We start from the raw sequence: 14,406 nt of genomic DNA on the forward strand, positions 1-14,406 counted from the left end.
AACGATTCCATATGCACAACTTTAAACCCATAGACACTCCAATTGAGAAGGGTTATACATTAAGTCTAGAACATTGCCCTAAGAATTATGAGGAAAAGAAAGAGACGACTAGAGTTTCTTATGCAAGTGCAATTGGAAATTTGATGTATGTTATGTTGTGTACACGATCTGCCATTTGCTTTGTAGTCGGATGAGTTAGTAGTTATAAGAGTAACCCATGACCTATTCATTGGCAAGTGTTCATCAAGATCGAAAACAAGTGTAACGCCCCGATCCCGTAGGGGTCCGGAGAGTTAGCTCTTATTATTAAATATCAACTCAAAAATCACAAGTATAAATAATCTAGAAACTCCATAAAATATTCATTTACTCAAACTAAATATCTATGTTCCTTTAAAGAAATTCTCAAAAAAATAAATTGAAACTCTCCAAAAGACTCGAAAATATCCTTAACTCATCAAATCAAAATAACTAAAAATAACCAATTTACTAACTAAGACTCTCAAATAAATATTTGCACCCTCGGGCACTTATTCCTCTGTGAACATCAAACCTCTCTAATACTGCCTACTCTTGCTCTCCAATAGAACCATCAAAATTATCTAAAAAATGTTTGGAGATAAGGGGTGAGTTATCAACAACTCAGTAAGCAGAGAACATATACTAGTATGTAAACATGAGCATTTTCAGAATTCAGAATGCAAAACAAAATGTTTACTTTCAGAATGTAGAAGCAGAAATATTAACTTTCAAAATGCAAATATCAAAACATGTTACAAAAATATCAGAGCGAAACTTTCAGAAAAACATACTTATTCAAAATTCCTTTTGGCATATTCAAATCTAAAACCTCATCTTCATCAATCAGAGTATCACATCGGGACAGATACCATATTTAACCCCCGTGGTAGGGTTATAAACCACCATTATAACTCATGGAAGGGTCATATCCACTATTATAACCCGTGGTTGGGCCGTATACCATGTTTAACCCCCGTGGTAGGGTTATAAACCACCATTATAACCCATGGAAGGGCCATATCCACTATTATAACCCGTGGTTGGGCCATATCCACTATTATTACCCGTGGTTGGGCCATATGCCACTATTATTACCCGTGGCTGGGTCGTATCCACTATTATCACCCGTGGTTGGGCCTTATCACAACATAAAAGAACCATCAGAATCAAACTTTAATCAGAATACAGAATCAAAATCTCATGTCAAGTTTTTCAGATGCCACATCATATAAAAAACCAAATACTGAATAGCTTCAGATAATTTCACATGTTCGAAATAAACAAAATCAAAACATCTTCATTTATTCACAACAAAAACTTTTAGATTTTCATATTTGCTCTTTTTGCATGATCAGAAACAGAATGCACAAAATTAGCTCATGTCGACACTAGTCATAACAGAAAATACTTTCTCTTATATAGCTTTCATGCATATGCAGAACACATATCTGAGGTTGTTTTCTGATTTCTTTTCAAAACAAACATGCATATTTTCAAAAGCAACTCATTTTATTTTATGCAAAGTCTATCATAGGAATCCCGCTTACCTGGACTTCTTAACTTTTCAGAAATTTCCTCAAAAATGCCGAACAAATATTAATCGCCACCTATAAAATAATCACGTAACTTCCATAAATTTCCAATCCATGTATTTCAATATCTAAACCTGAAATACATATTTTAATACCTCAAAACCTAAGATTTTTCTTAACTCTAAAATACCATAACTTTCTAAATTCATCATTTTCCACTTAATAACTCCGGCTAAAATATTAAATTCTAACTTATTTACTATTGAAGTTCAACTATACAATATAAAATTGTATAACATAATTATATCAAAATCTATTAAAGTAGACAAAGCAAAAATGTCTTTTAATTAAAATAGACTTAATTAGTTTTAAAGTATTTAAAATAAAGCTAAAATCTTATTATAATACACTACTGAAATTAGTAATAGAATACTTAACAATTTACTTTGAAAAAAAAAAGTTTTTTTTCTATAGACTTTCTTATCACTCAAATAGAGCCATGCAAAACAAGTTTAATATACAAAATATGCCTCATGAGCTATCTTGGTGACAAGGGCAATTTGGGAATGTAAAATCATAAACATGGGCTGTTTGGAAAAAGCATGAACATAGAAGGAAACTGATGTGTAAAACGAAAACTCCAGATCAAACAATGCAACATAGGCGTCCATACTCACCGAGAGAGTGGAGCCGCGACGTAGCTGGGTGCGGTGGGCAGTGATGATCACGACGGCAAAGCAGTGAGAGAGAGATCTAGAGAGAGAGAGAGACCAATGAATGAGAAAAGAATATGCGAAAGAGATAGAGTAAGCCGAGAGAGAGTGACACGGAGGTGCTGTCGTGGCTTACCGACAGGGACGCGGCGGGCTAGGAGTGGCGTGGAGTGACCGTCGGAGTTCTCTGTACCAGTGGTAACGACGTGGAGGTGCTGGCACTGTGTGGTGGCAGGTTGGTGGCTCACGATGGGGAGACTACTTACACTGTTTCAGTGCAGTAAAACAGAGTGTTTCGTGGGTGGTTTCTATTTTTTTCCAACGACTGGCGACAGTGGTGTAGGGCGGTGTTGTGGAGGCTTTTTACCTTGCATGGTGACTAAGAGGGAGGAGACTATGACGTGGTGGTGGTGGTGGTTATGCTGTGATATAGTCTAAGTATGGGCTGGGCAGTGCTAATACACGGTGGTTTCCATCTAGCAGGAGATGTGATTCGTGCGTTTCAGGCTGGGGTGCGAGACAACTTTCCGTTTGTGGGACTTGGTGGCTATGGAAGAAGAACCAAAATATCAGAGGGTGTGGATACTGGGTTGTGTGCGTGAGTTTGGTGCTGCCTAAACGTGGAGGCGTCGGGGAGCTAATCGTGTGATAGCCCTAGCTTCGGGAAGGAGACGGCAACCCTATTCTGGGTTTTCTTCACACACAAAGGATGTATATTTATAGGTGATTGAAAGATCAAAATAAAACCCTAGAGATGAGAAAAAGTAGCGTGCATGCATGGGCATAAAACAAACGTGAAACCGTGAAGAACATGGAGTCTGAAGTAAGGTAACACGAGCTTGGGCTTTTTAGTGAATTAAAGGCCTCGACTCAATCTCTAAAAATAATACAATTTGTCTTAGAAAAATATCTCGACCCTTAAAAAGTTTTTTTTTTTAACCTAAATATCAAACCCACAAAAAATCATAGTACACCAAAACAAAGATTTTAGGCGCGCAGTCTATTTAAAAAAACTATTTGAAGACTCAAATGGGATTTTCGCACATAAAAATCCAAAATTTTTGAAAACAACTTTGCATTGGACCGGGTGTTACCGCAAGGTTGTGGCAAGTGGGATTGGAAGGATAAGGGCAATCTATCTTTTGGAATGGACTTCGGTCATAAAACCAGTCTCCAACTACCTTCGCAATTGTCTACAGAACATTTTTGTTTCATATAATAATGGAATTAGTTTCTGTAGAGGGAAACTGGAAAAGCAAGCAATGAAACAGATAAAGTAAAATTAAGCAAGTTTTAATAATGAACAACAAAAATGATAAACAAATGGAGAAGATAGAGATGTATCTTACTGTTCTAGCCAGCAATGGAGAATCATCCCGTAACCATGTCTCCTGCATTTCGGTTTGGCAGTGGGCATAGCAAGAGTCTATGAATAATCCTCTAGATGAAGAGGTGCTCAGTCCATTCACTGCACTTAAAAATTGCATCCTGAAATCTGAAAATAAACATCTAGATAATTAGTAAAATCTCCCGAAGCAAGTTATTATTATCAACGATGATGTACTTTATCATATAGAAATGCTATTCTAGGTTGTTTCCTAGAAGTATTTGTGCAAATGGCAGACAGGGTTACAATTTATTTCTTTTCAGGTGATTTGAACCATTTCCCAGATGATGACTAAATCCTTACCCTTAGCCCCAAATGAAAATACAAAAAAAAAAAAAAAATACTGAATTTCTCGCATTAAGGGTTTAGAGAATGTTTCATGATCCATTTTCGATAAATAGAGAGCATTCCATGATCCTAAAAACTATAAAATGTTATTAGGATGATATGGTATTCTTGAAAGATTCTTTGCTTGCCTCCTTGAAGAATTGTTTTATGGATTTAGGAGATTCTGGTATTCACCTTGCATGGTAGTTAATTGAGTGGGTGAGCAGTTCTTTATATCAACTTTGCAGCTATGACAGTAGCCATGGGGGTCCGCAACACCAGGTGCCAAAATGTTTTTTATCTGACAGAGAACAATGAGTTCAGGCATTCAATATATGAAAGGTAGAAGGGTACCACTAAATTTATATAAATAAATACGAAAAAATTTATAAATATATGTTACATTTTATCATCAGTATTTAGGTCACAGATATTTGCTAAAACACAGTCACAAAAGCCAATTAAAGGTGGACAAAACCATCTTCAAATCTCATTTGATTCTGGTGTCAAGATGTTAGAAAAAGAAACACCTCCGATTTCAAACAAATATACCTGGTGATATTGAACTACCTGACATAACAGAGCTCAAAGTCGAGATCATGATACAAAGTTCACCACCACCATAGGTCTAAACCAAACCAAATTTAATAAATGTGCAACAAAAGATATAAACATTTTTAGGGAGAAAGTATATTACTATCATCATCACTAGCATCAACCAACTTGGGCATCTCATCACTATCATCCTCACTCCCAGTCATCACCTCCCTATTGTCACGCATAATCATCACCTGCTTATTTGGACATTGAGAAGTGATATGCCCTGAACCCAAACACTTAAAACTTTAATATCTCTATTCCTTGAAGGTTGGATTTATGCTCTTGCTAGTTCTCTCATCTTTTCCCTTAGGTGGTTTGGTCTTTCTCTTTACTACAGCTTGATCGTTATTATCCCACTTTGGTTTCCAAAGAGTGCTAGAAAGAGAAGTGTACCTTTTGTCCCCTTTCTTTTTAACTGTCTCTCTACCTTCATAGCCATGTGTATCATGTCCTCTATCTCCACATAATGCAGCAATTCAACTACATTGGCTATTTTCCTATTCAAACCATTCAAAAATCTAGCCATGGTGGCCTCCCGGTCCTCCTCTACATTAGCCCGAATCATCGCCACCTCTATCTCCTTATGGTAATCCTCCACACTCCTAGACCCCTGTGTAAGATTTTGTAATTTCTAGTAAAGGTCTTTATAGTAATGGTACAAATCTCCCCCTCATGAGAGCTTTCAACTCTCCCCATGTCTCTACAGGCCTCTCATAATTCCTCCTCCTATTGGTCACTAATTGATTCCACCAAATAATAGCATAATCAGTGAACTCAATTACCGCCAACTTCACTTTCTTCTCCTCTGAATAATTATGATAATCAAATATCAACTCTATCTTTTTCTCCCACTCTAAATAAGCTTCAGGGTCGGTTCTACATTGAAAAGATGGCATTTTCATTTTGATGCTCCCAAGGTTCCTATCTAATCCATCCCGACCCCCTGGGTTCCCCTAAGTCCTTTTTCACGCCTAACTCCTCTATGTCTGCCCATTCGACCCATCCCAACTTTCGATGTTACATCTTCCTCATCACCATATTATTTCTTCTCATACCCATTTTCAACACTAGACTCACATCGCCTCCTATATCTTGCCCTATAGATTTCTAATTATCGCTTCTTGATGATCCATCATATCCCTCGCTTCACCCAACACCAAGTTCAACCGCTCAAACTGTTGTTGCATGGCTTGCAACACAAAGGATGAGTTACCTGTCATCCCCTTTGGTGATAAGTTACTCCTGTGAGACATCGTAATGCGCTGCACAAAAAGAACGTTAGTGGAAAACGTCACACACTCACTTACGTGTTTACACTCGAATAATGGCACTCCACTCATTTTTCACTCTTAATTGATTTTTTTCCAATAATAGTCTCACACTCTCTTGTCTTTTACTTCAATAGTTTTTCCGCTCAAGTTCTTTAAGAACTAGTTGAACTAAATCAAGACAATACAACCTTGTATTATTCCAACCAGCAATAGGTTCAAGAAACAAGAACAAGAAATAAGGAGGGAAAATAAAATGACACGAGACTCAAAGAATTTATACGAGGGAAAGAGTAATTATAAAACAAGATACCAATTAGAAAAATGTATTCAGCTACTTTGATGATAAAACTCAATCAACAAATGTCTTTCTTTCTCTTTGTTGTAAGTATGTAGCAACTTTTGAATATGCTACATTTTCTTTTCTTTTCCCCTTTTTTTTCAAATTTTCTTTTCTTTTTTTTTTCTTTTTTTTTTCTTTTTCTATCTTTTCTTTTCTCTTCTTTTCTCTAATTTAATCACAAACAGAAATATTTAATTGTGAAAATTAAGCACTTGAATTCAAACATACAAGAATTGACAATGAAGTAGAAGATAATCAATAGAATAGCACTGCAAGCAATTAAAAAACTTAAAGATGCAAGAAACCCTAGAATTTTGAAACCCTAGGTGATGCAAATTTCAGCCAAATCAAAAATCCTAAGAATTTCGGCAGCCTACTTTTTGTTTCTTTCTTTTTTTTTCTGCTACCCTAGAACAATGAAGCCCTAGAATTAAATTAAAAGATGCAAGAATTAAAAGATAGAATTAGATCTGATTGGAAACCAAGCTTTGAATACCAAATGATATGAACCCGTGGGAATAGAATCCCTTAAACCCACAATCAATTTGAAAACTCACCCAAGAAAGCCAAAATCAAGCCAATGGAAAATTTAGATCCGTTGAGGAACTCATTTCAAGAACATAGATTATATGAAAATCTAGACTCGTTGAAGAACCTGTCTCAAGAACCAAAATTATAAGGAAGAACGCTACAAAGGTTGTGATTTACATTTGATAAGTTCAAAAATTTATTCAAGAACAGGAGGAGATAAACTTAACTCACAATGAACAAATTTATCAAATTTCATAAAACTCATTAAAATAAGGCTACAAATAGTATTTAAACAAAAACCTAATTAAAATCCTAGCCAAAATAAAGCCCCATCTTCCAAAAATACTCATAAGTGAATAGTATCGCTACTACAGTAACTCGGCTACAGTAACTTCTTGAAACCCTAGTTCAACAAAATAAAACATATATGGGTCAAACATCCCCAAGCCCAATTATTCTAAACTAATAAAATAAATCATTTAAATAGTTTAAACAAATTGAAAGCTTTCAATAACAACAGACTCAAAGAATAACTCTAAGTCATGTCTTCCACAACTTGTATCAAGTTGATCAAAACTGATTCTTCTTCTTTAAAACTCATCTTATGTGTTGGGCTCTTGCTAGCTTTATCCCAAGTGGATTGTACCAATCATTGCATTGCTTCCTTGATCTTCTTAGCTCTTGATATTGTAATTGGCCTATCTAGAACTTGCAAATGATCTTTAAGACTAGATCCATGTAGGTGCCCATCACAAACACACATCTTACGTTTTCTTTTCTTTTTCATCAACTGGACCCCATAACATGTAACTCACTATTTGCGCTGAAAATGATGCTGCAAGTACAACCACGTGTTGTACATTTTTTTAAGGTTGAAAGTGCAGCTTGTACAATGGCTTTTTTTTCTTTACAGGTTTGGCATGCAGTGACAAGAGAATGTCAGGTGAATAGTGGTTTTTAATGATGAGACCTGCAACCTTTTTTAACTTCTCATAAATACATCTAAACTCATCTTAACATCCAAACATATTTAAACTCATTTTAGGTGAACCCAATAAAACTCACTCCACCATCTCAACTCATTTCTATTAAAAAAGAACTCAACTCAGCTCAACCCAACTCAACATCTAAACACAGCCTAAGTTGGCAGATTCTAGATTGATACTGATGGACTACTCGAGAAGGCATATCAATGCAAATATAACAGAAAGAGACAAAGATTCCTTGGACTAGGGCAATATTACCATACTTTAGTATTTTAGCTATAACTTTGACTATAGGTATCAAAATCGTACATAGGACCCCAATTCGGAAAACTCTTTTCCGTACATACGCCGTGATCACCATGTTATGCCTACTAGTCTCCATTTAAATCTCAAAATCAGTTGTTTTCTCTTCCGAATCGTCAATTTAAGTTTTTTTTTAATCTAATGAAAATGTTTCGCTGTCACTTTTAGAGATGATTTTTATTCCAATTTGGGCCAGAGTTTTGGAAAAGTTCATCTTTTACTACGTATTTTATTTTGATGTAATAATTGGGATTTTGCCTTTTTGAAAAAAAAATATCAAAATCTTGGATTTCCTTAGCTATTTGAGTCCAACTTGTGGGTCTTAATGTCAGTTTTTGAATATTATCAATTAACTTTATTCTCAGAGTTTTCTCTTTATTTTGCATATTTTCTCAATCTCAATATCCAATTTTTATTGATTAACTAGCCGTCAGAATAATTCTAATTTTATCCAGTGTCAATGCGGCTTATGGAGGTCAACATGAATTTCCCGGCCACCACGAGTGGCCCAAACTAGGTTACCCTACTTGGTATCCATTTCATGCCACCCATTGGAGGCTGAAATCCCGCCCCATGTGGCCACCACGAAGGTTGGCCAACTCTTGCCACCCTCGTGGTGATCACCACTTTCTCTCTCTCTCTAGATTTTTATTTTATAATTTTAGAAAATTATTTTTTATTTTAATACTTTTTCTATCTATTTTAAAGAATTTAAATTGGAGAAGAATTGTAGGAAAAAAAAAAAAAAAAAGATGGACGGGATGATTGGAGAAGTTAACGGGTGCACGTAAAATTGGAGGACCTAACGGGTACAAATAAAACTGAATTCGATTGCGATGGAATTCAACGTTTGTTCACAACTTAATTGAGGAGGGAGAAGCTAAAGGTAAGGAAAAGAATATAAGAAAGTCAACGTTTAGGACGTGATTGAGAACATAATTGTTCTAGGGTATTTTCATATATTTTATTTCTAAATATCACTTAAATATAATTTTTTAATTTTAAATTTTTAACATTTTCATCTAATCATCACCTAATCATTATAATTTTTTCAAAACTCTAAAAAAAAAACACAAAATCCTATATAATTTTCTCAAAGTTTCAAATAAAAGTAATATTAAAAATTTGCGAAGTGTTACAGACACAAGGGGATTATATAAAAATAAACCCACAAACTGACGTGGTTTCAAATAATCTGTTAAAACTACTTTACAAAAAAATTAATTTTATAATCTGACATACCGCATCAGACCACGTCAGTTTATTAATTTATTTGTGTAATCCTTTTGTGGCTAAAGTATTTTCTAAAAAATTATATTCAAGTAATTTTTTAACTTTATAATATTTTTCTTCAATTTTTTCTTTCATTTTTTGAAATTTAATAAAATATCTTAACTCAAACTATTTCATAATTACTCATAAATATTTTAAGATATTTTTATTTTCCAAACGAGTCTTTAATAAGTTGTATCATATAACGGGCCGCATGGAGGATATCGAAAAGCAAGCAGCGGCCCAGGGCCCATGTGGAATCCCCATATCCAAAGGCAACACACAAGCCCACCAATCCACAGAAATCAACCGTAACCCATCCTAGCTCCAAGAAGCGGCGCGCGTTGTCTTCAACATCTCACCAAGGCTGAGGTCAGTAAAGCTACCAAAACATGGCGAATTCAAAGAAGCACTCGATCGAAAATATGCATCAAGAAGCCCGTGATGGTGGAAGATGTGGAAATCAAGGCTCTTCTACAACATTTCCATAATTACAAGATGGCCCATATCCATGTGTCTTTTTCTTTTTCTACCTCTACTCAAATCACGTATTACAAGATGTTGGCAAAACTTAACAGCTTAATTATCTGTAATTTGGTAAATTAATACGCTTTGAATTAAGTTATGTTAAGCTGTCTATAGCGTAAAGTCCATTCGGTTCGGTCATATTTTGTACATTTTTTTATAATCGAACAGGCATATACCAGTTTTAAAAATTTATGAACTGATACCGGACTGATTCACTACTGACTTCCAATTTTAGTCCGGTCCAATCCGGTTTTTCCGATTTTACAGATTATTTATGTTTGCAATAATATGATGTTTATATATACTTAACTACAAGTCTATTTATATTATAGTATAAGTACATTATTTTATAATAATTAATACATACGAGTATAGTATTGAATTTAACTATAGTCTATATAAGTTCTAGACTTTTTATGTAAGTATATATATTCAAATGTGTAAAAACGTAATTACAAAAAGAATATATATTATAATTTATTATGCCAAAAATGTATTTATCATATTAATGTTTATGTTTAAGATTAAAATTTTATGTTATATTAATTTTATATTATAAGTTTAAAATTTTTATGTTATATCAAATGTTATATTAAAAATTATAAGATTAATTTTATATTATAAGATCAATAGACTTGACTAATAAGATTAGAATTTCATGTTATATTAATTAGCTATTTAACATATAATATATATAATATAAAAATTATAAATATATGTCTATCCGGTTCGGTTTAAATCAGTTTCCAAAATATGAAAATGGGTACCGAACTGGTTTTGGTTCTTAAGAACTGGACTGCACCAAATAGCTTACAAACCGGACCGAACCTACTAGTTCAGTTCAACCGATTTTTCGACTTTTTTTTTACACTCCGAATTGTCGGAATCAGAGCTCATCCCTAATCCACATTATACATACAATTCTTTTTAGAAAAATGATAAACACACATCACTTTTTACAAAACATTACACAATCATATTTTAAAATGAAGGATATTTTTGTAAAATACCATATAAAATATCATCACTTTACAAAAATACCCTCACTTTAAAATATTTGTTATAAAATATATTATGAAATGTGTTGTGTCGTTACTTTCTTTTTATAATCAACCTCCGTAGATGTTTGGTTGTCATTAATCATTTCTCTACCTCGGTCCTTCACGGGCATTCACAACCAATTAAAATTAGTTTTCAAGTTTTTAAACAAGTCAAGGTCGTTAATTACGTTCAAACTATAACATAATATAATTACAACACCGTTCTCCCGACGGAATTACCAAATTCAGAAACCATTTACAACACGGAATCATCACATGTATGACCAGACTTAAATAAACATTTTTCAAACATCTACATTCATGACTGGGTATGTTTTGGACATTGTTTTCCGTTGACCAATTGAGTAAAGAACTCAAAGATACAAGGAAAAAAAATATCTATATAATTTCAGGGCGATATTAGTTAAATGTTTAACTAATGCAGCATGCCACAATTTCATCTCTTTTTTCATTTTAATATGTAAAATGTGACATTTTTTTATCAACTTTTATTTTCTTAAAGAAAACTTCAAGCGTTCATAGACAATGACAACTCATCATATAATAGGATAAAAGTGAGATGAGAATATAAAACATATAGAACACTCTTATTAAAAAACACGAGTGTCGTTTATACATGCATACATATACACTAACTACTGCGAGTTTAACTATTTGAATGAATGTATGGAGAGGTATATCAAGGGGTGTAAAAAAAATTAGAAAATCGGTTGAATCGACCGAACTGGTTAAGTTTGTAATCGATTCTTGAGAATCAAAACCAGTGTGAAACCGGTTCGGTACTAGTTTTCATATTTTGAAAACAAGTTTGAACCTAATCGAACATGTATATATATATATATTAATTTTTCATATTATATAAAAAATATTTTTATATAATTTTTATATTATATTATATACTAAATTCCTAATTAATTATTCATGTCTATTAATATTATAACATAAAACTCATATAACATTTGTTATAACATAAAATCAATCTTATAATTTTTAATATAAAATTTCATATAGCATATAAATTTTAATTTTATAATATAAAATTAATATAACATGAAGTTTTACTCTTAAACATGCACCAACACTAATATTAAGTTATTAAAATAAACTTACTTTTGATATATATATATATATATATATATATATATCAAGGATATTTACATTTTTATATATTTGATTATATATACTCATATTTGATCAATTTATGTAGTGTCATAAGTGTAAATGCTCAATTTAAAATATATTTTTTTAATATTATTTTTGTTTTAAGATTTGAAAAAATTAAATTGTTTATTATATTTTATGTAAAAATTTAAAAAAGTTATAAGGATTAAACAAAATGAAAAATTTGTGAAATGAACGAGACATTAGATTTCGATGATGAATCAACCTGTATTAATTCTTAAATTTTTAAAACTGTGTAGATCCATTCGATTATTTTTTTAGAATGTTTCAAAGATTTGTTGTGTACCGCGACTATAGCTTTCTTTTGACTTTTAACAATTAAATCTTTCCTTCTTAACTTTCGTCACATCCCGTTAAACCTTCCATTTTTATTGACTAACGGCGAGATTGTCATGAGATGCCATTATTACCACGTTACAACCAATATTAAATGATATATATTTAAATAACATATTAGCAGCTTTATTAAAAAAGAGAAATATTTTAATCATGTGAAAATATTTACACAAAAATAAATTCATAAACCGACATATCTTGATGTAGTACTTCAGATTGTAAGGACGTTAACTTTATTGTAAAATAGATCTAATAGATAATCATGAAGTCACATCAATTTTTTATTTTACTTTTACGAAATCTATTCCTATTTGTAGCATTTCTTTTTTTAATTACATTTTTAGATATTTTTAAGTTTTTTTTCTTAATCTTATCTTTTTTAAATTAATGATTAAGATTTTTTTTATTTTATAGTTTTTAAATAATATCTACACTTTAACAAATAATTTGATTGGTTGCCACTCAATAATAATACCACGTGGCAACCTCATCGTTAGTCAATTCGGGCCAGATCAATATTAACTCCTCCATCATGTATTAATCTTCAAGCGTTCTTTAATTATATTCCTATAAATACATCTGTAACCCCCACTGCATGAAACCACCAGTTCTCTAACGTCCCTAAAATATATCCATAAACTCTCTCCCTCCTATCTGCAACCTCTACATCTCTCCCGCAAACACACACACACACAAACACATATGGAAGAGAAATTAATTGAAAAGCCAAAATGGGAGTTCAAAACCTCTGCAGGCCTTGCAACTGCAACAGTAGAACAAGTTTGGCCATTGCTGGAGGACTTCTGCAACCTACACAAATGGCTTCCCGAAACACTTCATGAGTGCTACCGTGTGGGGGGGATCCTCGGTCAGCGGCCTGGCTTGACCCGCTACTGCACCTTCTCAAGAACATTACCATCATCAGATGGCCACGAGGCCGTAACGCAGACGGTGTATGCCAACGACAGGCTGCTCTCGATCGATCCCATCAAACGGTGTTTTAGCTATGAGATGTTGGACAATAACATGGGCATGAAGACGTACGTCGCGACGTTGAGACTGTTGCCCATCAATGATGATGATGATGATGATGATGGCAAGTTGCATGCATGTGGGTGCAAGATCGAGTGGTCATTCGTGTGTGATCCCATGGAAGGGTGGTCCTTTGAAGATTTTTCCTCTTTTATTGCGGCTAGTCTGCAAACCATCGCTAAGAACATGGAAGATGCCACGTCACTGAGCTCCTAGCTAGGAGGCTGTCCTTATTGGTCCAATGCCCATATACATCTTAATTACTTTGTGTTTCTGTATTTCTACTGATCCGAATAAAAAACCAAAGACGTTATTGGCCGGGTGTTCATCTTAAAATAAAGAAATAAATGCATGCAGTGACGTATGTAATGAGCAGTTATAGTACTAATTTCCTGTTCAACATATCATGTGGCCTGCATGTGGGCTGTATTTATAATTTGTATGTTCTTTTGTAAACTTTTCAATGAAAAATTAAAACCACAAACATGATTTGGGTTTTTATCTAAGAATAAATAGCATTTCCATGGATCAATATATATGAAGTACAGTACGTATAATAAGTTGTACCTTGAAAATTTAGTTTGAAGTCAAAGTATAGATGGACATGCAATTAATAACAACTTGATCTTTGGGAATTATAAAACGCCCCCAATATTATCAAATATACCTCTTGATTCCGGATAGAAGTCATAGAACATTAAATGGGAGGTAAAACAACAATATTTTCATTATTTATGATTAAAAAGAACATACTAACAACAATATTTTCATTATTTATGATTAAAAAGAACATACTCATCTTTGAGGGTGTGTTTGAATTATGGCAATACTTTGCAAGTAATTTAATAATACACCCAAGTGAGGATGTTTATTGATTGAGAAATTGTATACTTTCTATAAAATTCTCTTAAGAAATACTTTACTCATAAAAAGATTCTACAAAAGTAAACCCATAAACTGACACGTGAAAGTACGTCAAATTGT

The 14,406-nt window shown here is 33.2% G+C and overlaps 2 protein-coding genes across 2 annotated transcripts; one reads left to right on the plus strand and one right to left on the minus strand.

Annotated features, from left to right (window-relative positions):
• Positions 1 to 3,457: 3,457 nt before the first annotated feature.
• On the minus strand, positions 3,458 to 4,608 carry LOC121234076 (pectin acetylesterase 8-like). The gene is made up of 3 exons (XM_041129878.1): positions 4,176 to 4,608; positions 3,616 to 3,761; positions 3,458 to 3,513 (listed from the first exon to the last, which is right to left on the minus strand). Exons 1-3 carry the CDS (start codon positions 4,306 to 4,308, stop codon positions 3,478 to 3,480), a joined length of 315 nt encoding a protein of 104 aa, XP_040985812.1. The 5' UTR covers positions 4,309 to 4,608; the 3' UTR covers positions 3,458 to 3,477.
• Positions 4,609 to 13,092: 8,484 nt separating this feature from the next.
• Positions 13,093 to 13,638, plus strand: LOC121235449 (lachrymatory-factor synthase-like). Its single transcript, XM_041131795.1, has one exon. It carries the CDS (start codon positions 13,093 to 13,095, stop codon positions 13,636 to 13,638), a length of 546 nt encoding a protein of 181 aa, XP_040987729.1.
• Positions 13,639 to 14,406: the final 768 nt, after the last annotated feature.

Source organism: Juglans microcarpa x Juglans regia, chromosome 6D, assembly GCF_004785595.1.
Source record: "Juglans microcarpa x Juglans regia isolate MS1-56 chromosome 6D, Jm3101_v1.0, whole genome shotgun sequence".
Lineage (NCBI taxonomy): Eukaryota > Viridiplantae > Streptophyta > Magnoliopsida > Fagales > Juglandaceae > Juglans > Juglans microcarpa x Juglans regia.

Excerpts from the sequence above, each read along its gene's own strand:
- LOC121235449 (XM_041131795.1), top strand. The coding sequence starts at position 13,093 with ATGGAAGAGAAATTAATTGAAAAGCCAAAATGGGAGTTCAAAACCTCT.
- LOC121234076 (XM_041129878.1), bottom strand. The coding sequence starts at position 4,308 with ATGCCTGAACTCATTGTTCTCTGTCAGATAAAAAACATTTTGGCACCT. Across the intron at positions 3,762-4,175 it reads TCAATTAACTACCATGCAAG|ATTTCAGGATGCAATTTTTA; the intron begins GTGAATACCAGA and ends GTTTATTTTCAG. Across the intron at positions 3,514-3,615 it reads CTCCATTGCTGGCTAGAACA|TTTCCCTCTACAGAAACTAA; the intron begins GTAAGATACATC and ends TTGCTTTTCCAG.